The 25251-nt window shown below is 53.9% G+C and overlaps 2 protein-coding genes across 3 annotated transcripts; one reads left to right on the top strand and one right to left on the bottom strand.

Moving 5' to 3' along the window:
* Positions 1-1050: 1050 nt before the first annotated feature.
* On the top strand, positions 1051-2749 carry LOC101530199 (sulfotransferase 1A1). Its single transcript, XM_004586853.2, is given in 9 exon segments — positions 1051-1077; positions 1079-1199; positions 1276-1287; positions 1290-1394; positions 1470-1567; positions 1833-1983; positions 2078-2172; positions 2375-2552; positions 2637-2749. Coding segments are annotated over 9 exon segments (900 nt in total).
* Positions 2750-2921: 172 nt separating this feature from the next.
* Positions 2922-18785, bottom strand: SGF29 (SAGA complex associated factor 29). Of its 2 annotated transcripts, none has more exons than XM_058680953.1 (10): positions 18583-18785; positions 15385-15474; positions 10635-10710; positions 10094-10166; positions 5148-5212; positions 4285-4414; positions 4060-4206; positions 3903-3938; positions 3614-3776; positions 2922-3125 (listed from the first exon to the last, which is right to left on the bottom strand). In XM_058680953.1, exons 2-10 carry the CDS (start codon positions 15457-15459, stop codon positions 3009-3011), a joined length of 882 nt encoding a protein of 293 aa, XP_058536936.1. In that variant the 5' UTR covers positions 15460-15474; positions 18583-18785; the 3' UTR covers positions 2922-3008. The 2 variants fall into 2 exon arrangements, with proteins under 2 accessions (XP_058536936.1, XP_058536937.1); XM_058680954.1 differs by lacking the exon at positions 18583-18785 and adding an exon at positions 18041-18405.
* Between the last annotated feature and the right edge of the window lie 6466 nt (positions 18786-25251).

Below are 25251 nucleotides of genomic sequence, written 5' to 3'. Positions count from 1 at the left end.
GCCCTGCAGAGTCCCAGTGTAGGTGTTGCCTCACACAGGTGGTGTCTCAGGCAGCATCCAGAGGTCAGGTGAGAGTGTGACAGTGGGGGGTGCGGGGTGGGCTGACTGATCCTGGATCCTCCCCCTGCCAGGCTGTGAGGATAGCTCCCTGGGGGTGATTTAGCAGCTCTGCAGCAGCACCTCTGGTAGCTGGAACGCCCCTGCCCTCTCGGCAGACACCCGCATCTTACAGAGGCCTAGTCCAGCGGGCCTGCTTGCCCTTCCTTTTCCACTGCGTCAACACTTTTGCTCACTTACACAACCAACCTCTGGCCCCCTAAAACCCCGCTTGCTTGCTCAGCTGGCCACCCTTGCTTGCAATGTGGGTGTGGAGGGGCCGAGGGAGTTGAATGACTATACGGGAAGGGGTCAGGCGGGGGGAGGGAACCCCCTGGTTGTGCACTGGCAGCAGCAGCCAGAAGTGATGAACAGGGAATTAGGATCAGCAGGTCCTAGAGCTCTTTCCAGGGCCCAGGGGAAACCTCCAGGGCTCAGAAAAGCTGTTATCCTAGCCTCACCCCAAAGAGGGCTTCAATGGGTATGGCTGAGCTGGAGCCAGAGCTAAACTGGGCCTGACAAAGCCTGACCCCACCCCCTACTTGCCTGTGAGCTCCCTCAGTTCCCAGGCAATCCTGTGTCTGTATCCTCCCCCAGCCTTTTTTTTTGGTTTTTTTTTTAAATGTAGGGGATGAGTGTCATAGCATGGTACGTTAAGCCACCACTCAGGACGCCTGCCTCCTATCTCAGAGTGCTGGTTTGAATCCTAGTTCCTCCTCTTCCGCTTCAGCTCCCTGGCTGTTGCAGCTATTTGGGGAGTGTGCCAGTGGCTTGGAAGGTCTTTGTCTTCTCCACTTTTTCTGTCACTCCACCTTTCACATAAGTCATCTTTTTAAACAAAAGGCTGATGTGGAAGGCCAAGTGCCCGGCAAAGGGAGCCTCCATCTGTGGCAGGAACAGGTCCAGCATGGGTGTTGAAGGGAGTGAGTAGGCCCTGTTCTTCCACAGGGCAGCATGGAGCTCATCCGGGATACGTCCCGCCCCCCCGCTGGAATACGTGAAAGGGGTCCCACTCATCAAGTACTTTGCAGAGGCGATGGGGCCACTGCAGAGCTTTGAGGCCTAGCCGGACGACCTGCTCATCAGCACCTACCCCAAGTCCGGTGGGTAAGGCGGGCGGCTTTGCTGCCCTCTCCTGCTGGCCTGGCCAAGGAGCTCACCTCTGCCTGTCCTCTGTAGGCACCACCTGGGTGAGCTGGACATGATCTACCAGGGCGGTGACCAGCAGAAGTGTTCCCGGGCCCTCATCTACATCCGGGTGCCCTTCTTAGAATTCAAAGCCCCCGGGACCCCCTCAGGTGTGTGATGGGGCAGAGGGAAGGGGAGAGGCAGGAAGGCTGCGGGCACTTGACATTCCTCTGTTTGTGGCCCAGGTATGGAGACTCTCAAAGAAACCCCGGCCCCACGGATCCTCAAGACGCACCTGCCACTGGCCCTGCTCCCCCAGACTCTGCTGGATCAGAAGGTCAAGGTGAGGCCACTGGGCTAGCCCAGACGACAGGCAGTGCTGTCCTGCTACCTGTGGATGAGGACCTGGCAAGGACTCAGCAGGCTGCATCGGAGTCTGGCTGAGATGTCCAGGTGGGGACTGCATGTGACATAAAACAGCGTGGAGACCAGCCAGGCCATGGGCACATCACACCTCTCTAGCAACCTGCCTCTCGGTCTGTTTCCTGCCCTTCCATGCTGAGGCGGCTGCTGCTCGGGGCTGTGGGCAGGGTATGCTGCAAGTGCAGGCTGTCCCTGTACACCCCTTCCCCTCTCCTTACCTCGCACATAACACAAAGGATGTGGCTGTCTCCTACTACAACTTTTATAATATGGCCAAAGTGCACCCTCATCCCGGAACCTGGGACAACTTCCTGGAGAAGTTCATGTCTGGGGATGGTGGGCCTGGCTCTGAGGAGAGGACAAAGGGTAGGGTGGAGGAGAGGGCAGTGGAAATTCAGTGGAAACTTAGTGGAAACCGTGCCCATTCCAGTGTCCTATGGCTCCTGGTACCAGCACGTGTGGGAGTGGTGGGAGCTGCACCACACCCACCCTTTGCTCTACCTCTTCTATGAGGACGTGAAAAAGGTAAGAAACCTGCTGCTGCACCGCCCCCCACCCTGCGGCCAGTGCTGGCTCTGTGCCCTCACCCACCAGCAGCCTACTGCCCCTGTGTGCCAGGCCATCCCCGTCTCCTGCCCAGGGCTCCCAGGGCAGCCAGAGCTCAATCCCGGGTGCCTCAGCCAACTGGCCAGACCCCTCTCCCAAGCCCCCACTCCTGCTGCTCTAGAACCCCAAGGAGATCAGGAAGATCCTGGAGTTTGTGGGGCGCTCCCTGCCAGAGGAGGCTGTGGACCACATCGTCAAGTGCACATCCTTCAAGGAGATGAAGGCCAACCCCATGACCAACTACAGCACGCTGCCCTCCAGCATCATGGACCACAGCGTCTCCCCCTTCATGAGGAAAGGTCAGGCCCGAGGGGCGGCTGGTTGGGGGGGTGGGGGTGCAGCGGCAGCAAGCTGGGCCTGCAGCTCCCACCTCTCCCTACCAGGTGTGGCGGGGGACTGGAAGACCACCTTCACTGTGGCCCAAAGCGAGCACTTCGAGGCCCACTACGCCCACAAGATGGCTGACTGTGACCTCCCCTTCTGCTCAGAGCTGTGAGGGCTGTGCGCACAGTTGCAAGGAGGGGGCCTCCAAGACAATCCAAGCCCATGGGCTGGACAATAAAATAGGATTCTATCCACATGGGGTGTCTGATGAGCCACATGCAAACCCAGGCCACTGAGTGAGGAGGGCAAGGGCTGCGGCGCTCAGGGCAGTCAGGGCCAAGACATGCACTGGGGAAGGTTTATTGGGTCACAGAACATCCACGGTAGCTTCCCCAGGGAGGGCGGCTGCACCGGGTGGGTCTGCCGCAGCGTCACTTTTTCTTGGGCTCCTTACAGGCCACCACGTACCTCTGGGCCACGTTGAGCGGAGGGGAGTAGCCATCTGCGTAGGAGGTGTCTTCAAACAGGACCGAGTAGTCGTCCTGTGGCTGAGCACACAGGAGGGGCCGGACACTCACTCAGGGCCAGGCTGGTCTGCCCAGGGCCCCAGAGCCTGGCCTCTCCCACCCTCACCTTCCACTCTGGCTCAGGTGGCCCAGTGCCTGCCTGGCCCTTGGTGCCTCAGAACTTCCCCTCAGCATCTCGGGGCGTGGGCAAGGGGTCAAGAGTTAGGGCAGAGGGGAAACTCACTCCCCACATAGGTGAGCCACAACAGAAGGCATGCGGCCACTTGTGGTTCCTCCTGGGGACCTAGTAGGGAGCCTGGAGGAAGTGGGGAGCCGTGAGGCTGCTTTCAGGTGACCTGTGACCAGGTACAGTGTGACAGTGTTGGCCAAGGCCCTGCAGGATTGGGGGGCGGGGATGGACTGGGGAAGGGTGTAGCTGCCAGGTGTCTTGGAGCCCACAAGAGGAGCAGCAAAGTGGGTGGGCTGGGGGTCCTGCCACCCTGATAGCCTCTTCGTGGGGCTCCCCTTACCCGCTGTGGGGGCGTGTGGATCAGGGCACGGTAGAAGCAGGTGGTCTGGGGATAAAGGGCCAGCACAAGCTGCTCCTTCTGGAACAAGGCTTCGGGGTCCGTCTCAGGGTTGGCCTTCCACTGGGGCAGCGGGATGATTCGCCGCCTGCTCAGGGTGTGTCTCCTGGAATGAGGGCCCCCCGGGTAGCGGAGGTGTTGGCTTCAGGCCTGGAGGGGCCACTCCTTCCCAGAGGCTTGGCTGTCCCACCCCTCACAGGGCCTGCATTGCCCTCCCTGGCCCGACACTCACTCCTTGCCTTCTTCATCAATGTCGTCTACCTCGTACCTGCAGAAGAATGGAGGACAACTGCTGGAAGCAGCCAGTGCTGCCCACGTCACCTGCTGGGGGAAGTGTTTTCTTGCACTGTGCAGACACAACAACGGGCCCCTGGCTGGTGCCCACTCACTTGTTAGTGGCATGGCTGTAACTGACGACCTCAGCCAGGATCCACTGCTCATCGCCGTCCACGGCTTTGACCCGCGCAGCCACCTTATCTCCAGGCTTGGCCACATAGTCCCCGGAGGCCGGAATGGCCCCGCATAGGGGCGGGGGCCTGCGTGTGTGCAGAATGCAATAGTCAGTCTGTGCAACCCTGCACCACCTGGCCCTCAGAGCCAGCGCCCGCCCTCACTTGTCACCAGGCTTCCCGATCCACAGGGGCAGCGTCATGGCTGACTGCTGGAGCAGGGTCATCAGCACGCCTCTGCGCATGGTCTTCCTGGGGGGCTCTGAGTCACTGTACAGGCCCGCAATCTTGGCCGCTGTGGGAAGGAAGGGAGCCCAGCTGGAGGAACAGCGCCTGAGCAGGAACCCAGCCCCTCCTGCTGGTGGCCCACAGTTCAAAACCACTGCAGCATCAGGACATGCCTCCCCATAGGGGTGGGGCATCGGGAAGGTTATGGAAGGGGCAGCAGGTGTGGGCAATGACCTGTGTCCCGACGGGGTGCTGATGACACAAGTGTTCAGTTGTGTGAATACTTCACTGTGCTGTGCTCGTAACAGATGTCGTAATTCAAGTAGTAGTTATAAAACAGTGTGGCCTCCCGCTAATTACAAACATGACCCAGCCATATTCCAGAAAACGAAGAGGAAGAAGAGAAGGAAGAGGGAGGAGCCAGAAGGGTGCTGGGGCTTGGAGCCCATGGGACCAACTCCACACAGGTGTGGCTCTGCCCAGCCTGCCAGGTTCTCTCCGTGCGAGGCACGGGAGTGGGCAGCGAGCAGGGCAGGGAAATAGTGGGCTGCAGACCTAAGGCAGGGAAGAAATGCCAGGAGCAGGAAGATGACCTTGATCCATGGAGGAGGACCCAGCAAGCCCTTCTCAAGCCCTGACAGTGGTTGCTGTTCCCTGCCCAGCCCTGTCTCTGTTGGACGCTCCTGACAGGGACTTGACCAGGCTGCGGGCACAGGCACCCCCACGACCCGTGTCTGCTGCTCTCTGAGTCTCCCTGCCAGTCAAATAGCCCAAGGCAGCCCGTGGCCTCTCCCACTCACCAATCCGCCTCTCTTCCAACAGAGACTTGATCTCGGCGATCTTATCTAGGGCTTTCCGGAGGATGCTGGGGGCAGGAGAGGGAGGAAGAAGTCTGGCTGAGGTGCAGCCTGGTGACAGCAGGCAGGGTTCCTCATGCCAGCACATCCACTGAGAACCACATGCCCTCACTACCCTCACTGCCCTCTTGCTCCATACCACGAGGCTTCTACCAGCCAGGAGCATAAGTGGCCAGGGGCTTTCAAACGCAGCTGAAGGCTCCTTCCACACAGTGATGCCATAATAACCTGGTGCAGCACAATGCATTTGTGTGCAGGAGAGAGGGGATGGAGATGCTGGTGCAAACGCCTACTGTGCTGCAAACACAGGGGCAGGAGCTGGGGCCAAGTGGGGTAAGACTGCTACGGCACCCAGACCCCATACTGAAGTATATCTTGGCTGCTCAGCTTCCCATCCAGCTCCCTGCTGATACACCTGGGTGGCAGCAGGTCCAAGTACTTGGCCTTCTGCCACCCATGAGGCAGACCTAGATGGAGCTCCTGGCTCCTGGTTTGGGTCTGGCTCATCCAGCAGGTGGAAGATCTTCCACTTTGCCTTTCAAGTAAATTTAAAAAATGTTTTTTAAGTCAAGACAGAAAACTATTAAGAGCATATCTTACTCAACTTTTGTCATCCACTATTATAGTAAAGACTGAACCGTGGTTATATATTTTTGAGTAAGTACTGACTAAAGAATTTGAGATCAAGTGACATTATGTCTGGAACTTAAATGATTCAGAAGAATATTGTATGTGCATAGAACAAAGGATAAGCAAACGTGAGGGCAGCTATTGGGCATGGCAGTTAAGCCACCACTTGGGATACCTGCGTCCTGGGGTGTCTGGAGTCCCATTCCACTGACACCAGCTTCCTGCTAACACACAGCCTGTGAGGCAGCAGTGACACCTCAAGTGGTTGGGTCCCTGCCACTCACGTGGGAGACCTGGATTAAGTTACCAGCCCCTGACTTTGGCCTGGACCAGCCCTGGCTGCTGCGGACAATTTTTGGTTTTTTGTTTCAAAGATTTCTTTATTTTTTTTACTTGAAAGGTAGATTTATAGAGGAGAGAGACAAAGATTTTCCATCTGCTGGCTCACCCCCCAAATGGTACAATGGCCAGAGCTGAGCTGATCTGAAGCCAGGAACTAGGAGCCTCCTCCACATCTCCCACACAGGTACAGGGTCCCAAGCACTTAGGCTCTTCTCTGCTTCTTTCCCAAGCTACAAGCAAGGACCTGAATGGGAAGTGTAACAGCTCAGACAGGAACTGGTACCCAATGGGATGCTGGCACTTGAAGGTGGAAGATTAGCCTGTTGAGCCACAGTATCGACCCCTGTTGTAAACACTTTTGGCAAGTGAATAAGTGGATGGGAAATTGGTCTTTCCCCCCCCCCCCTTCTCTCTGCCTTTCAAATAAAAAAAGCAGTTATAAAATTTTGTAAAAATTACTTTTATCTAAATCTGAAATAATTTCAACATCCACAGTTAAATCAGTAACACCTAAGCTCACTCCAGACAGCCAGCCTGGACAGCCAGTGTGCCGCAGGGAAGCGTTTCTGTGAGAGGCCCTGCAGGACTTGTCAGAGCCTTCCTCTGCTCAGGGAATCTCTAGCAGGGCCAAGGTCCGCTGCCCGAACTGCTGCAGTCCCACCGCACGGCCTGCAGACTCGCTGTTCTCAAGCTTGCTGACCATTTCAACAGCAGCCGTTTTAGGGAAGTGACCCTCTCTCTCAGCCATAAAGGCATCCGGTCACCTAGAAGGATGCCCAGCCATGCTCGGGTCCCCACTTCCGGCCCTCGACGGGAGGTACCCCCAAGAGGCCTGCTGCTGTGCCGGTACAAAGAAGGACAAAGGTCCAGCTGATGCACCTCAGTGTGCAGCACAGCCCAAGCCCTGGCTGGCTCTTCACTGTCGCTGGGGTGGGGCGACATCTGGGGTGGGCTCTTTAATCCAGCAGCACACCAACTCACAGCACTAGTATTTGATCAGGGTGACCTTTAGAGAAGTACAAAGGTTTAAAAAAAATCCCTCTGGGCTCTCACTGGTGCTGGGAGGGCGAAGCTGCTCCCCCCATCCCCATCCCACCCCACTGGTCTCTTCTGTGCCCGTGTGGATGAGGAGGAGCAGGCAGCAGCACTGCTGGCTTCCTGATGGTGCTCGACCGGGGCTGCAGGCAGGGAGGTGGCCACGGGGCAAGGACAGAGCGAGAGCAGGGCAGCCATCCACACTGCAGATCCTGGCACCTGACCCTGGCCCCTGGGTACTCCCTTGGCCTCAAGCACTTGGCCAGCTGAATGGCACCCCGCTCTGCAGTGGCCGAGTTGTTTGGGGGACCTTTGAGATGCTGAGGGACTTTGAAAGCTGGTCTCCACTGTCTGGAGTCACAGCAGCCCTGAAGACGCTGTTCCTGGTCCTGGTCCTGGTGCCACGACAGGGCTGTAGCTTGACAAATGCCTGTGCAGCTACCATCAGGGCATGGCTTGTTCCCACTGGGAAACATGGACCTGCCCTGCACGTGCACACGGAAAGCGAGGATTATGATCTGGGCTCCCTCGGACCCCTGCTGCTGGGCATCCAAGCATGTAAAAATTCAGCTGCCATTTCCCAGGTCCATGGCAGGGCGTGGGGGCTGGAAGCAGAGGGCCCAGGACTCGTGGCAAGAGCTCTGATATGGGATGTGGGCATTCCAAGTGTCGGCCTACCTGTCACTCCCCAAGGCTTTTCTGTTTTGTTTTCCTTAGGACACCTGTTAAAATGAGGACACAAGGTACCCGCCACATTCTGTAAGGGAGACCACCGTGGCACCCACAGGTAAAAGGCCTAACATTTCAGCTCCCAAGGCGGGGCTCTGGGCACCTCTTCCTTTTTCTGTGGGTCTTGAAGCCAGCGTGCTAGGGAAAGGACACAGCAGCAGGGGCGGTGGCCCACCCTCCCTCTCCCAGTGGGGTATTGAAAAACCTCAGGGTTCATTTGGAGGCCGTAGGCACTTTGCAAACCTGGAGAAGTGAAACATATGACACCCGGCAGTGGGATAACAGAGGAGGAGGGGCCCCGCCCTTACGAACCAAGCTAGTCAATGTGAAGTGTAAGTCAATGCCAGAGGCGACCACACCAGCTGCTTCCCCACCTCACTCTGCCTGCTGGCAGGCTGGCAAAGGATGGGCTGCTCTCCACTCCCAAACTAAGTATGAGTCATCACAACTCCCACAAGCCACTGCCAGGCCAGGTGAGGAGCGGGGAAGGGCCTGACAGATCAAGACAAATGCATGAGAGCCATGCTGGGCACCCCAAGGAGGAGGCTGGCTCCAGGCAGAATGCCTTCTCTCTTTGCTGCACCCCACCTGCTAGAGGGAGTCGCCCCGGCCCCCGTGTCCACGGCCAGCACTGTGGCCATTTTCCCCATCTCTGCCGCTGGCCCAACTGACCCATGGGCCTGGATCCCCCACCACTCCTCCATGATACCCTATGTCTTCCTTCCTGCTTCAGGTCCTCACTGCTTCCTCCAGGATGAAGCACAGGGTATGGGAGGCTCTTGGTGTCCTGCCCCCCCGCCACCCTCTGGCAGGGCTCTGTGCACACAGGCACCTATCGGTGCCAGGCTCAGCATCTCCTCCATCCAGTAGCTGTGCTGGCTGGCTGGCTGGCAGGGCATCTCTCCTTTCTGACTGCCCACGCAGGCTCGAACTTCCTCATCTTCATACAGCCAGCACCAGCCTCAGGGACCATACTAGGCGAGAGGAGGCCAGCAGGCTGGCAGACTGCCAGCGACATAGGACAGGGCCCAGGCAAGTGCCTGAAACTCTGGGAAATGCCAAGAGTGTCAATTCTTGCTGCCACCCTCACTGGGCCCTTGAGGCGTGGGCACAGTGACATGAAATCAACTGCTTGAGTAACAACCAGCATCGTGAGAAAACCCCACACAACAGAACTGACAGGGTAAAAACCATAACTCATTAACACATGATAAGTGGCCTAATTCCAACAAAAACCTAAAAACGTGTGCAGCGGAAAGGTCCTGTGAAGCTTCCTCCTTCGGGTTTAAAATTGATCTTCCAGTGCTCGCTTCGGCAGCACATATACTAAAATTGAGCTTCCAGAGTTACCAGCACCATGTGACAGCAGGCTAAGCCTGCACCTGTGTTGTCGGCATCCCATATGGATACTGGTTCAAGTCCCAGTTGCTCTATTTGTGATCCAGCTCCCTGCTCATGGCCTGGGAAAGCAGTGAATGATGGTTCAAGTCTGCAGATCCCTGCAGCCAGGTGGGAGACCTGGAGGACGCTCCTGACTCCTGGCCTTGGCCCAGCTCAGCTCCGGCCATTGCGGCCATTTGGGGTGTCAACCGGAGGATGAAAGATCTCTGTCTCCCCTTCTGTCTCTGTAAACCTGCCTTCCTAATAGAAGTAAGTAGATCTTAAATAACAAAAAACAAACGAACAACAACAACAACCCTTGCACTTCCCCACTTACTAGCTGTGTGGCTCCAGGCCAATGATGGAACCCTTCTGGGCCTCTGAACAGGGCAATGACACAACCTCCCCAGGCTGCGGGGAGCATGGGAGGAGGCACATACAGAAAGGAGGACGGCAAAGCCCCCTGCCCCAGCCCAGCAAGGGCATGTGGGAGCGAGCACTGCTGACCACATGCTGTCCCCTCACATGGGGCAGGGCAGGAATGAGGAAGGTGGACCACCAGGCCTGGCACCTGCTCCATCCTGTCAGGGCTTAGGACCCTGGAGCTGGTCACTGTGCCTCTGTAACCACGGGTAGCTGACCCTGGAACCAACTGCTGCGTCGGCAGCAACCCTGGGTGCTCACACATGACGCAGCTGCAGGATAAGGGGGCAGACAGCAGGCTGGGGGGCGCCCCAGGGAGGGAGCCCAGCAGGTCACCGGGCAGCACTCACTTGCATTCAGCCTCCGCGTCAGCCTTGGCGGTTGTGTAGAGGCCCCGTAGCTTGGTCCGGTAATAGGGAGAAACTGTAAGCATAGGCAGGAGGAGGGGGCATGGGTGAGGGCTGGGTGCTGCCACTGGGCTGGCACAAGCAGACCTGGAGTGCTCAGAGAGGCTGCGCCCTGAAACAGTGCCACCAGCCTAGAAGTGCCCTTGTTCATGTCCATACTTTCACAGAGTCAGAGGCCACCATCTTATCTAGGGGAGAACTGTGACACTCTCTCATACTGGGAAACGTGTGTGTTAAATCCAGGCAACTCGTTAAGCTGCTCTGGGTCAGGGGGCCCCCTGAGGGGACACCCCTGGACATGATGGGTGCCTGTGTTCTTGGGGCCAGCTTGCTGGGCTACAGCCATACCTCCCTGAGCTCCCGCCCCTGAGTGGAGGGGGCAGAAATTCTCTGAGGAACATGCAGAAGTCCCTTCTCCATCAGGGGCAGCCACGCTCCGGGTTTCCACATGCCCCGCGCCCGACACCCCATGCCCAGGACTCACTCTTGTTCTCCGTCTGCATCCGCTCGTGCGTCTTCTGGATGTTCACCAAGTTGTGCTCGCTCCTTGAGCGCTCTTCCTGTGCAGACAGGGTGACAGGGCATGGGCCGGCTGCCACCCGCTGGGCACCTGCACCCCAGCTCCTGCCTTCTAAATCCAAACCCACAATATGATCCTCCCTTGCCCCCAACAAACACAAAAGCAATTACAGTGATGTCATGGCTTCCAGCTCTACTGACGCTCCTGGATCAAAAAGAGATCTGACACACTCCCCGTCCACAGACGTCTTTCCCAAAACTCACAAACTCATCCCAAGATGATTTCCAAGGGGCCCAGTTACTCCCCTCCCACCCTGCTTTAAAAAAACATTTATTTGGAAGTAGAATTATAGAGAGAGGGATCTTCCAACTACTGCTCACTTCCCAAATTGCTAAGCCAAATCCCCAAAGAGCTAGGCCACACTGAAGGCAGGAAGCACATCTGGGTCTCCTGCATGGGTGGCAGGGGCCCATGCACCCGGGCTGCCCTCCTCTGCCTTCCCTGGTGCATCAGCAGGGGAGTGCATGGGAAGTGGAGCAGCTGGGACTTGAAACAGTGCCCATATGAGATGCTGGCATTGCAGGCAGTGGCTTAACCTGATATACCATGAAACTGGCCCTAATGTTTCTATTTCTTCAAAAAAATCATTATTATTTTAGGAAGAGAGAGAGAAACAGAAAGACCTTCCTTCTGTCGATCTGCAGGCAGGGTTGCGCTGGGCTGAAGCTAGGAACCAGGACCACGTGGGTGACAGAGACCCCAGCACTTGCACCATCACCGCTGCCTCCCAGGGTGCCCACTCACTGGGAGCTGGCACTGGAAGTAGAGCCAAGACTCAGCCCTAGGCACTCTGATTTGGAAGACAGCTGTCCCAAGTGGCGTGCAAATTGTTATGCCAAACTCCCACCCCTTAATTGATCTGGAAAAAGAAAAACAAACTTGAAGAACTCGTACTTCCTATTTCTGCAGCTCACCATACAACTCCCAGAAAGAGGCTGTAGTAGCACCGGAACAGGATGCGGGGGGAGGGGGATCCAGGTGGACCAATTCATCTGGGGAAAAGTTGTCATCCCCCACCTGTGGTCCTGGGTTGAGGGCTGCTCCTGCAGCTGTGGGAAGCAGAGTTATGCCGTGGGAAGAACGTGCAACTGCATGGCACAGCTTTTATGAGAGAACTGCTGAGTGCCCTACCCCATCTGGCAAAGTGGGGTGCAGAGTGCACATGCAGCTGTGTGATCTAGAGGCTCAGAGAGCCCACAAGCCTCCTCTTTGCAGCCCTACCCTACAGGAACGGGACCAGGGAGAGAAGGCCCCAGTCAATCCTGGCCACACAGTAGCTGAACCTAACATGCCTTCTGAGGGCAGAAACGTCTGGCTAAAAACCAGAGATGATTGGGAAGAGAGACAAAGAGCCCAGAGTGGGTGGGTGCTATTGCCCAGTGAGCTAAGCTGCCACTTGGAACACCTGCACCCTTTATCTGGGTGCCTGGGTACCAGTCCCACCTCTGCCTCCCATCTAGCCTTCTGCCTGCCGGTGCACACCCAGGGAGGCAGCAGGGGTGGCTCAAGGGCTTGGTTCCCTAGTGCCTACACGGGAGACCTGGATGGAGGTCCCAGTTCCTGGCTTCAGCCTGGCCCCGCCTCGGCTATTGCAGGCACCAGGGGAGTGAATCAGAGGATAGAGGGTCAGTCTGTTCCTCTGCCTTTTAAATTAATAAAGATAAATAAACATTTTAAAAATCCCTTAAAATAAAATTCTCACTGAGGTAAAGGGATGAACAGGTGGCTTCCCCAGAGGGGACAGCCAGCACTGTCCTAACACTATGACTAGGGCTCCCTGCTGGGCTGTGACAGGGTCCCCCATCCTGCTGGGCTCGGCTGCCCCTGATGCCTGGCAGGGCAAAGCCTTACATCTGCCGATACCACTCCTGCTCCCACACAGACACACTGGTCGCGTGGGGTGATGACAAACTGGAACAGCTGTTGGTGCCTACGCGGAGCCTGGTCACAGGCCAAGAACACTTTTCTTCTCTGTTGTAAAATGGATTTTGCTAACAAGTGATTTTTTAGGGCTGTTTTAGGTTTACAGAAATGGAGCAGAGTTCAGAGTCTTAATGCACCTGCTCCCCCCGAGCCGTGTCTCCCCACTGCTGACATGCTGTGCTGGTGCGGGGCACTCGGTGCCACGGGTGATGACTCACTCAGGCCCATGGCGCACATCAGGGCTCACGCCGTGCTGGATGCTCTGTACAACACAGTCACACGCCCCCACTGCCCCAGCGCCATGTCCTGCAGTTCTGCCTCCCTAAACTTCTCAGTGCTCACCTGCATCTCCCATCCCTGCACCCCAAGACCCTGGAAATCCTGGGTCTCTTCACTTTCTTCTCTTGCCATTTCCAGAATGGCTGTGCTTAGAGCCTTTCAGGAGTGTGTGCACTCAACCTGGGGTGTGTCCCTGCTGCTGCCTTCCGACTTCAGACTACATCTCCCTCAAAAGCCATCACAGTAGAGGGAATCTCTAGGGAATACTGCCCATCAGGCCACAGGACTGGGCAGAGGACAGCTGCCTGCCTGCAGGCTGGTCACTGTGTGTGATTGACAGAACACAGTGGGGTGCCTGGCCTGAGGCGACATGCTACAGGCCCCTTGTATTTGTGAGTGAAAAGGTAATAAAAATAGGGAAGAGATGGATTTGGGGAGGCTTCAAGCAGTGGGCAGCACATGGCAGGTGCAGATTCCCTGGGAGACCAGCCAGCTCTGAGACATGACAGGCTGGGAGAGCCCCCCACCCCTCACACACTCAGGTTCAATCGCATGCAGGGGACATGGCTTCTCTTCTAACCCCAATCTGGGGGACCCCACAGGTTGGGTTCCCAGCAGCAAGGCTGGGTATATGATAGCCAGCACATGCACACAGGAGTGAACAATATGGGCACCCCGGCAGTAAGGCTGAAGCCCTTGTGGTGTTGGTCCACATGGCAAAGGACACATGGTGGGGTTGGTGGTGGGACGGCAGCCGTGTGACAGGAAGCAGCGGAGACACGGAAGTCCCCTTCCAGTACGACAGGAGGGAGCAGGAGCCAGATGAGAGATTCAATAAATAATGCCTGGAACTTCCAAGTCCCGTGGGAGTCGGGGGCTGGGCCAGGGAGGGAGCTACACCCACGTGATGGGGCCTCTTGGCTGTTGGCACATGGGCAACAGCTCAGGCTCCGTCAGCTGCAAATCGTTTCCCCCCCAACCACCAGGATGGTGCCTATGAGATTCCCTCACACCTTAAACCTAGGGAGGCACTTGCCACGTACCACGGCTGCCACTGACCAAAGGAATTGTAGCTTGAGGTGCTGGGAATGAGCTCAGGCCAGCCAAGGGTCTGCCAGCGGGAGGGTGATGGGCCCTGCTCTAGGATAGCACATGGAGGCCAGCGGCTTTGGACTAGCCAGCCCCCGCCCCCCCCCTCCGCTGTAATGCATTCCCAGCTGCTGCCTGACAACCCTGGCCTCCACAGTGGCCACACTGCTACACAACACTACCTTCTGTACAGGAGTGGTACTAACAGCCACGATCCTCACATCCTGATCCCAAGGGAAATGAGGAAGAACTGGACTTAGCACCAGCTCATTTCCATGCAAGTTTAGCTGAAGGCACAAATAATGGTAGCTCAGGGGAGGAAACACACAACCACATGGGAACAGAAAAGCTCAGACATGCCTGTCGTGGCCTCAGAGGGCTGGTCCCCTGTTTTGGTCTATCCCTGCCTTCTCCCCTCCCCCCACAAGGCTCCCTGCAAATGTTAGGGCAAGTTCTCACTGCTACCATACACGTGTTACATAAATGCTATCGTCAATGCACACAGTTAGATAAACACGACCTTTGTGTTGTAAGAGTTTTCCCCTAGCTCAGAGGCTAGAGGGTAGCAGCAAAGGATTAACTCAGCAGGCCAGGCTCGTCTAAACCCTACACACTGTGAAAACAAGCTTTGACCGGTGACCAGCTCACAGGAGATAACTTTTGAGGGAGATAACCCTCAGAGTGGCTTTTCTGGGAGGAGTACCTTGAGTACCTTTGTTTACTTGTAACATCACTGCTAACGGACACAGGACATTTTTGCTGGGTGATAAAAACATCCTGGGGGCCAATGCTGTGGTGCAGAGGGTACAGTTGCCACCTACAGTGCCAGCATCCCATATGGGTTCTGGTTCAAGTTCTGGCTGCTCCACTTCTGTTCCAGCTCCCTGCTAAAGCATCCAGGAAAGTAGTAGAGGATGGCCCAGCACCCATGTAGGGGACCTGGAAGAAGCTCCTGGCTCCTGATTTTGGATTGGCTCAGCTCCAGCTGTTGCAGACATTTGGGGAGTGAACCAGCAGATGGAAGATCTTTGTATCTGTTAACTCTTTCCCTCTGTAAATGTGCCTTTCCAATAAAATATATCTAAAAAAAAGAGAAAGAGAAAGAAAGTTCTGAAATTGATAGTGGTGATGGCTGCACAGTTCTCAATACCCTAAACATTATCGAATTGTGCTGTACATGGGCGCATTTGATGGTCTGTGTCTTGCCTCTCAACACAGCTGTCAAACAGGAATAAAACCTCACACACTGAGAAAACCCAGCAAAAACGGCACCATGCCTGCCTCGTCCAGCATGCAATCCTGCAATCCTCACCATCCCCACCCACCCAGCGCCCCGGCCGTGGAGGGCAGGGTGTGCTCCCACCTGTGTCTGCTTGATGAGCTGATGGAGCTCAGTGAGCAGCTCTGCAATGCGGGAGTCGGCAGACACGAGGGCCATGGCACAGCAGGACGTCTGTGGGGCAGAGCAGAAAAGACCTAGTCAGTGGTTGCTGGGGCTGGAGCCCTGGTACCGGTGCATGTGAGATTCTTTGGGCAGGGGACTCTGTAGATGGCATTATGATGATGCCACACTTGCAGCGGAGTGGGCTCTTAGTCCAGCTGGCCTGGTGTCCTTCCAAGAAAAGGAAAAGAGTCGCAGAGACAGATCCACAGAGGGAAGCCAGGCCAAGGGACCATGGGCAGCTGGAGAGACCACGCAGGCACAGGTCCAGGACCGCGGGCAGCCATGCCACCAGCCAGGAAAGAAAGCTGTGAGCAAGCCCCAGGGTTCCCCAACCCAGGTGACCCCTGGCCTCCAGAGCAATGAGAGAATCAGTTCCTATGTCTAAGAGTGTGGGAATCTGTTGCAGCAGTCCTTGGAACCAAACACAGCTAGCTCCCTGCTGGGCAGCCGGAGCCTGCTGTGGGATGCTCCCTGGGGCCTCTACGAGGCAGGGCGGCCCAGCCCTGGCTCTGCTGCTAACATCCTCTTGTCTCCACTTCCTAATCTGCACAATGGGGCTCAGCCTGCTGTGATCTGGGAAGCTCAAACAGGACTTCGGATGAAAACGCTTGTTAAGTTTCAAAGCACGTTCCCCTTCTCATTGCAGGAGAAAGGGAAATGAATTACGAGAAATCCTTGGGGTGGGCACTGGAGGCCGGCAGCCCACACCAGGCGGCTGGTCAGAATCCCAGCTCCACTCCTAGTTCCAGCATCCTATTGCAGGTGCACCCTGAGACACAGCAGTGAAGGTTCCAATACGTGGGTCCCTGGCACTCATGTATGGGACTGAGGTTCAATTCCTAGCTGTCAGTCAGCCTGTCTGTTGCTCTGTTTTTCAAATAAATTAAAAACAAAACACAATTTTTTTTTTTTTAAAAAGCCACAAAGTTGGAAGAGAGGCCTGGGCTGGTGTTTAGCCAAGGGGTTACCATTGCCACAGGCTGCATCATAACACCTGGGTCTGATTCTGTTCTACCTCTTGATTTCTACTTTCTGTTTGTGCAGACCCTGGGAGGCAGCAGTCACAGCCACCTACATGGGAAACCTGCATGGAGGTTCCAGCTCCTCACTTAGACACTGCCCTGGATGGAATCGAAGCAGCTGGGACTTGAACTGGCATTGATGTGGGATGTATGTGTTGCAAGAGGTAGACTTACTCTGTGTGTCACCAATGCCGGCCCTTCAAGAACCTTGACAGTGAGGATGGGCATTTGTCACCACAGTTAAGATGCCATAGTGCCCGGGAAGTGCTCCCAATTCCAGCTTCCTGTTAAGGCGCAGAAGGCAGCAGGAGATGGCTCAAAGGGCTTGGGTTCCTGCCATCCATGCGGGACCAGCAGGTGGAAGGCCTGTGGCTAGCACGATGGCTCAATTAGCTGGCTAATCCTCCACCTCCAAGTGCTGGGATCCCATAAGGTCACTGGTTTATGTTCTGGCTGCTCCACTTCCCATCCAGCTCTCTGCTTGTGGCCTGGGAAAGCAGTGGAGGACGGCAAAAAGCCTTGGGACTGTGCAGCCACATGTGAGATCCAGAAGCTGTTCCTGGCTCCTGGCTTCAGATTAGCTTAGTTCTAGTTGTTGCCATCAGGTGGGGAGCGAATCGGTGGATGGAAGAGATATTTCCATCTCTCCTTCTCTTTGTAAATCTGCCTTTCAAATAAAAATAAATTTTTAAAAAACATAGTCTTTCTGGTCCAGCACGATGGCCTAGCAGCTAAAGTTCTCGCCTTGAATGTGCCAGGATCCCATATGGGGACCAGTTCTAATCCTGGCAGGCCCACTTCCCATCCAGCTCCCTGCTTGTGGCCTGGGTAAGCAGTCAAGAACAGTCTAAAACCTTGGGACCCTGCACAGTATGGGAGACCTGGAAGTTCCTGGCTCCTGGCTTCAGAGGCACAGCTCCAGCCATTGCGGTCACTTGGGGAGTGAATCATCGGACAGAAGATTTTGCTCTCTGTCTCTCTCTGTATATCTGCCTTTCTAATAAAAATAAATAAATCTTTTTAAAAAAGAGAGAGAACATTACTTATATTTTTAAAAAAGTCTTTCAACTAAGAAATGCTGCAACAGTTCTGAGGCTGGTCTATTCCACACCTTCTCTTGCCAGTCTGAGGTAACCATCATATAAAAGGGACTGTCTACATTCTACCTACATAGTTCCCCTTTGCTCAGGAATATTTTTAAAAATTATTTGCCAAGTAATATTTACCAGTCACGTTTACCAAGTAGGTACCCTGTACCTTGTTCCCAGGGAACATTCCAAAAAGGTACACCACATGAAACAGTTTCAAGTAGTTATTTGTAGGTAGTGTAAGCATTACAAGAGACAAGAGGGCATAATACATAATAATGCCAGACAGAGTAGGAATCCCAGAGAGAAGGGACTCCCCAGGCATGGGAATGACTACAGCTGCCTCCCCAGACCCTCACAGATAAATACACCTGCTAAGAGCGGCATGAACCAGGAGGGCAGCAGGCAAGCAGAAGTCGCTTCGGCCCCACAGGCTGGAGGAGCGGGCAAGAGTAGGGAAGGTACCAAGGCCGAAACGCAGAATTAGTTCTGGACACGCTGGGAGGCCGATTAGACATTCCAAAGGCGGCAACCACACTCCAGCCAGAGCTGAAGGTAAGCATCTAGCGTTCCAGACAAAATAAAGGGATGAATACAGACATCTGAGGGCCGGCAGGCCAAGAGATGGCATTCGAAGTGTCAAACGGGAGAGGCCAGGGACGGAGAAAAGAGTCGGTCCGACCGAGCAGGTGTCTGGAGGATGATTGAGAGTGTGGCCCTCCTGACGCTGGTACTCTTTTTTTTTTGGAGCAAATAATACAAGATGATGTAGTTCGGGCGCATCCTCACTGCAAGCCGAGGACCCCAGGGGGGCGGTCTCCCCGCGCACCTGCGCCCCGGACCGTAGGGCGCACGCGCAGACCCCGGGCCAGCCGCCCCCACCCCCCGCCCCGCCCCTCCCACCCAGCGCGCGTGTGCGGCGTCCCTCGCGGGCCGGGTCGGGGCCGCTCGGGTTCCGGTTCTCACGCGGGTCCGGCGGCCGCAGGCCTTGACTCGTGCCCGCCTACCGAGTCTCTGGCGAAAAGATCACGGCGCGCTGGGAGTAGCAACGGCAGGGCCAGGCGCGGGCCCGCGAGCGCTGTCCCCGGGTGTACGGATGCTAACGCACCAGCGTTCGAAGGTTCGCGGCACGTCGGGAATCGCACACGCTTTTTTTTCCTTTTTATGAGCCGAGCGGAGCGCGGTGGGCCTCGCTACGCATGCGCGCCCCTCCCTCCGTGACGTGCCGCGCTACCCCCTGGGAAATGAAGTTTTGTACTTATACCTGTGCCTAACTGAGGTATAATTTTTTTTTCAACTGAGGTATAATTTTTACAAGGATTTTAAAAAACGGATTGATTTATTTAGTGTCTTCTCCCCTTCCCCCAAAGACTCCATTAAAGCAAAAAAAGGGGGGAAACCCTTAAAAGTGACTTCTGCTGGGGGATGGCACCAAGGGATAGAATGCTGGAAACTATTCAGCTCAATTTTGCTATGAACCTAAAACTGTCCTAAAAAAAAAAAAAAAAAAAAAGGCTACTTGCCTGCAGAACTAAGAACCATATACAAAGATCAAATCTAAATGGGTAAAAGGATCTAAACCTACACCCAGAAACCATTAAACTTCTAGAACCAAACATAGGAAGTACTCTACAAAATATATGCACAGGCAGAGACTTCCTAGAAAAATCACCAAAAGCAAAGGAAGTCAAGACCCAAATAAACAGATAGGACTACATCAAACTAAGAAGCTTCTGCACTGCAAAGGAAAAAAAAAAAAGCAACCAACAGAGGGGAGAAAATCTTTGCACACTACATAGGGGACAAGGAGCTAGTCTCCAGAATATGCAAAGAACTCCAGCATAACCATAACAACAAAAGAAACAAACCAGTTAAGAAATGGGCAATGGAAATGAACAGACACTTCTTAAAGGAATAAATCCACATGGCGAACAGGCATATGAAAAAATGCTCAAACTCCCTAGCAATAAGGGAAATTCAAGTAGAAACAACACTGGGGTTCCACTTCACCCCATTAAGGATGGCCCACATAGGGAAAACTACCAACAACATCTACTGGTGAGGATGTAGGGGAAAAAGGAACCCTACCCCACTGCTGGTGGAAATGCAGGCTGGTGCAATCATTATGGAAGTCAGTATAGGGAATACTTAGGCAACTGAAAATCCACCTACCATATGACCTAGCAATACCACTTCCAGGAATATATCCATATATATCCAATATATCCAATATATATTTGATACATAAGAAAGCAATATGTACCTCTGTATTCACTACAGCACAATCAACAACTGCAAAAACTTGGAAACAACCTAGATGCCCATCGACAGAGGACTAGATAAAGAAACCATGTTTCATGTATCCTATGGAGAACTACTCAGCTATTAAAAAGAATGAAATACGGGCCTGGCGTGATGGCCTAGCAGCTAAAGTCCTCACCTTGAATGCACCACGATCCCATATGGGCGCCGGTTCTAATCCCGGTAGCTCCACCTCCCATCCAGCTCCCTGCTGTTGGCCTGGGAAAGCAGTAGAGGATGGCCCAATGCATTGGGACCCTGCACCCCTGTGGGAGACCCAGAAGAGGTACCAGGTTCCCAGCTTCGGATCGGCGTGCACCGGCCCGTTGCGGCTCACTTGGGGAGTGAATCATCGGACGGAAGATCTTCCTCTCTGTCTCTCCTTCCTCTCTGTATATCTGACTTTGTAATAAAAAAATAAATAAATCTTAAAAAAAAAAAAAAGAATGAAATACAACCGTTTGCAGCCAAATGGGGCTGAATTGGAGACCATTATGCTAAGGGAAATGAGCCAATCCCAAAGGTCAAATAGCACATGTTTGCTCTAAGATGATTTCCATCAAAAATCTCAGTGCTAATATGGCTAGAGGCTATTTTGCTCATATTTTGGGCTGGCTCTTTCTTGTTTCAATTTGCAGTTTTGTAGTGTCATATTAATTATTTTTGTGGCAAATCTTACCCTTTCACATTTCCTAGTTATCTGTATCTTACCCAATAAGTTCTTGTGATTCATTAATTGATCATCCATAAGAGATAGATTGCTTGTAAACACTTAAGATTGCAAATGTCCATTTCAACACTGTTTTGCTACCTATCGTGAGTAATGTAGTTCTAGTTTTTAATTGTAATTCCTTCAGTGCCGCCAGGGTCATGCACTGCCATCTGTTCCTACAAGAAGGTTTTTGATCTCTGTTTCCACCACTCTTGTGATGCATTTTTATTTTTGTAGCATGTTTGTTAATTTCATGTTAATGAAAACTTATTATATTCACCCCAATGTGGGCGGTGCTCACTGGTTCTGTAAGTTAGCGGATATATAATGGAAGTATAGTGGGGACAAATATGTTCAGATATGGAGACAAAGTGCTGTATGTCTCTATACATACAGACGAGAGATGGACTCCCAGTGAAAGAACTGAATACCTCCTAACAGTGAGATGATGGACTCCCTGACATGCCTGCATCGTCGGGAAACACTTCCAACAACAGCATAATGGACTTGTGACTGTTCATGAAGAACATCCATTGTAAAACTAGAGGGGAAATCAATGGGGTCAGGGAGGGACCTTGGGGAAGGGCACGGGCAACCCCAGAACCTATGGAACTAGGTCATAAAATAAAATATATTAAAATACAAAAAAATATTGTACTCTCCATGTGTTAAAATGAAGGCTACTTTTTTAAAGAGCAAAGATGAGTTATAAACCAGCTATCCGGCTTCCTGCTTATGCTCCTGTTAAAGCAGTAGAGGATGGCCCCAGGGCTTGGGAGACCCTGCTGGTTTTGGTTGGGCCCCCCGCTGTGGCCACTGCCATTATTCCGAGAGTGAACCAGCAGTTGGAAGATGTCTCTCTTTGTAGCTCTACCTTTCAAATCTAAATAAAGCAAGAAATTCAAGTAAGGTTGGTTTCCGCTCCATCTCATGACGCCAGGACAAGCTAAGGAAGCTCGGCCCTTGGAGTCCTACAAAGAGGGATCCCCGTCTGCCGCTCAGCCTGCTCTGTGCCCCGTCCCCTCATCCATCAGCTTCTGGGTGTCAGCCATGTAAACACACGTGTTCTCACTTACATCAGCCACTGTGGACACGGCTTTACCTGCATTCATTCCTATCCCCAAATGCAGCTCCTTCTCACCTTTATGTTTTCTTTTTTCTTTTTAAGATTTATTTATTGTTATTGCAAAGGCAGACATACGGAGAGGAGAGGCAGATTCACTCCCGATGATTCACTTGCCAAGTGCTGTGCAAATCTGAAGCCAGGATCTTGCTCCAGGAACCTCCTCCAGGTCTCCCATGTGGGCGCAGGGTCCCAAAGCATTGGGCCGTCCTCGACTGCTTTCCCAGGCCACAAGCAGGGAGCTGGATGGGAAGTGGAGCTGCGGGATTAGAACCGGCGCCCATATGGGATCGTGGTGCATTCAAGGCGAGAACTTTAGCCGCTAGGCCATCACGCCAGGCCCTTCCCTTCATGTTTTCTTAAGTCCAGGTGTGACTGCGTTCCTCATTTCCACACTTCTGGCACACTCTCATCATTGCTATCAAGCCTCTGCCTGGCTTCATTTTCTAAAGATTTATGTATTCATTTGAAAAGCAGACCAATAGAGAGTGAGAGGTGTTTCATCCTGTGGTTTACCCCAGCCAGATGTGAACAAAGCCAAAGCCACTTGTCAGAAATTCCATCTGAGTGTGCTTCATGATTGCCAGGGACCTGAGCTGTGGGGGTGTCTTCTGCTGCCTTGATGGATGTGTTAGCTGGCCTGGAAGCAGACCCGTTGGGCCTGAAACTGCTCCCCTGAGAGGCGATGCTGGTAATGCCAATGGCAGCCTCACTTGCAGGGCTATGAATTCAGGCCCGTTAGCCTTTTTCCTCACTCTCCTTCCTTTGCCAGTGGCGTGTGAGAGTGTCCTTTGGATATTCACTTCTGTGCAAGTCTACACCTCATGCGCTCTCTTTTTTCTTATTCAGCATGCCGTTCAGACCTGTTGTCGCTGCATCCTTATTTCCTTTGAGGTGGGTACCCACAGTTCAGTTATTCAGACCTGGAACCTCTCCATTGCCTGCTAGGTACCACGTGAACCGCCTCACGCTTGCCCTCTTGTGGCGTATGTTAAGATTTCTCTGGGCTGTGTATCAATAGTGAGATTAAACAACGGTGTGTGGGTGTTTTTCGTTTTTTTTTTTTTTTTTTTTTTTTTTTTTTTTCAGTTTTTTCCCTCTCTTCTTTTTAAAAATATTTATTTATTTTTATTTAAAAAGCAGAGTTACCGAGAGAAAAAGAGAGTACAGAGTGGGCGGGCCACCCACTGGTTCACTCCCCCAAATACCTACAATAGCCAGAACTGGGGTGATCCAGAGCCAGGAACCAGGAACTTCTTCCAGATCTCCCACATGGGGATCCAAGGACCAGGGCCATCCTCCACTGCTTTCCCAGGCCACAAACTCCTGCTGTACGGGAAGTGGAGCAGCCAGGACACAAACTGGCACTTGGGATGCTGGCACTTGGAGTTGGGAAATCAATCAATTGAACCATTGCTTAGGGCTTAAGTAATACTTATGTTACTAATAGCCCCGTGCTTCGAAGCGAGCGAGAGAAAATCAGGCTGGGCAGATAAGGGCTGGCATGAGTGGTATTTCAGGAAGAAATGAGTCAACATTTGGCTTCCAGTAGATGTCAGCCACAGAATTTCTCAGTACTGGGCTTGGTCCAAGCAAACTACTAGATTGTTTGGGAAAGGAGGGAGCAGGGCGGGAGGAAGCCATGACTGGTGGCACCCCCGCACAGTGCTGCGGTGCAGCTTTTTCCCTGCTTGTCTGGCGGGGCTCACTCCCAGGGAGTGGGCCCTGGACGTGGGATGGGGGAGATGGCAGGAGATGACAGGGAAATGTGCCTTCCCCCACTCCTGGTGGCTGCTGCCGCCCTGAGCAAGTCTAAAGTCTACTCTCTGGGTCTCCCTCTTCCTTTGAAGGTTGTGGACGGCACACCACCTGGCAGGCTCACACATGGGCACAGTCTCTGCTCCTCCACAGATGAGCAAACAGAAACCGAGACACGTGCCCAAGACTTCCCCTCCTCTCTCTCAGCCTGCCAAGTCACAGTCATGGTCTCAAGTTACGGGACGCCTAGGGGCAGGGGCAGGGGGCCAAGGAGTGAAAGCCCCTGTTTCCCTTGAAGCTGGGAGCCTTCCGGGCTATAACAAGAGGCACAGAAAGGGTGTGGGTGTGGAGGCAAGGGGACCTGAGGGGCTCTTTGTGGTTTTCACAGTGAGACCAGGTGGGGACCCAGAAAGGGTGGGGCAGTGTTATACAGTCATGTGTGGCCCTGCATCTGGCATGCTAGACAGGCACGAAGACCTGAGTCGATGCAGGGGCCACCTTGCTGCTCCTCAGAAGCTGCCCTTGTAACTGGGGACACGGCTGGGATCTCAGTGAATGCCTGGGACTATAGAGAGTGTCCCTGTCACAGAACACTGCCGAAGCAGGGGGGAGTCATTGCTAGAAAACCCCCAAAACTGGGTCCTCGGAAAGCCAACTGCCAACACAAGGGTAGGTAAGAAAGGAGGTGTCTTTTTGTGGTTTTCCAAGATGTATTTATTTGTTTGATAGGCAGAGTGCTGGAGAAGGAGAGAGAGAGAACCTTAATCTGTCCCACCCCCGCCTAAACGGCTGCAACAGTCAGGGCTGGACCAGGCCGGGGCCCAGAGCCAGGATTTTCATCCTGTTTCCCACATGAGTGGCAGGGGCCCCGGCACGTGGGCCATCATCTGATGCTTTCCCGGGCGCATTAACAGGAAGCTGGATGAGAAGTGGAACAGCCAGGTGTCACACAGGCATTCGGATATAGGATGGCACTGTCCTGAGCAGTGACTTCACCTGCTGCACCCAGAAAGAAAGTGTTCGTTGCACAGTGCAGAGCAAGGAGCCAGGCAGCCCTGGCTTAAGGCCCAGGCTCCCAGAGAAAGGGATCATACTTCCCAAAGACAGAAGTCGCAGCTGAGAGGTTACATGCTCAAGATCAAATCCAAGCCACCGGTGGGCCTGTGGTCCCTGTGGCATCCTGCTGACTGGCTAGAAATGTAGTGTTCCTTTGGGAATTTTGATGATGGCCAAGTGGGCTCCAGAGAGTCAGGGGGCGGTGACTTCTTGCTCAGGACCTGGGAGAGCTGGCGGGGAGGGAGCTGAGGGGACAAGGCTCTCAAGACCGGACATTAAGATGTTGTCTACAGGAGAGAGGACTGACCTCTGGAGGCCTGTGTTCAAGAACCCTGTGGGATGGGACCACTTCCTCAGTTTAGTGAGCAAGGACACTTTAACCTAAGAGAGGAGGCTGGCAGACTGGGGGACAGTGAGACAGGACCATTGTTCTCTAGCACCTACGCCTGAGGCACGGTGCAGGAGCCAAGTGGCAACCCCTTGTTTACATCTACTTTTCCTGTACACACTCATATGTATGGATTTTTAAAAAAATGGTTTTGGCTCTGGTGCGATGACTCAATTGGCTAATTCTCCCTTGCAAACATCGCAAGCACTGAGATCCCATATAGGTGCTGCCTCATGTCCTGGTTACTCCACTTCTCATCCAGCTCCCTGTTTATGGCCTGGGAAAGCAGCACAGGATGGCCTGAAGCCTTGGGACCCTGCACCCACGTGGGAGACCAG

The sequence above is a fragment of the Ochotona princeps genome, chromosome 24 (assembly GCF_030435755.1).
Source record: "Ochotona princeps isolate mOchPri1 chromosome 24, mOchPri1.hap1, whole genome shotgun sequence".
Classification (NCBI taxonomy): Eukaryota; Metazoa; Chordata; class Mammalia; order Lagomorpha; family Ochotonidae; genus Ochotona; species Ochotona princeps.
The sequence above is the reverse complement of the archived record's forward strand: the minus strand, read 5'-3'. Positions and strand labels throughout refer to the sequence as shown.

Bases quoted from the DNA above. Each gene is read 5' to 3' on its own strand.
- SGF29 (XM_058680953.1), bottom strand. From the start codon at position 15,459: ATGGCCCTCGTGTCTGCCGACTCCCGCATTGCAGAGCTGCTCACTGAG. The intron at 5,213-10,093 runs GTGAGTGCTGCC...TCCTGCCCCCAG, and splicing joins GACGCGGAGGCTGAATGCAA to CATCCTCCGGAAAGCCCTAG. The intron at 3,939-4,059 runs GTGAGTGGGCAC...ATTCTTCTGCAG, and splicing joins TACAGCCATGCCACTAACAA to GTACGAGGTAGACGACATTG.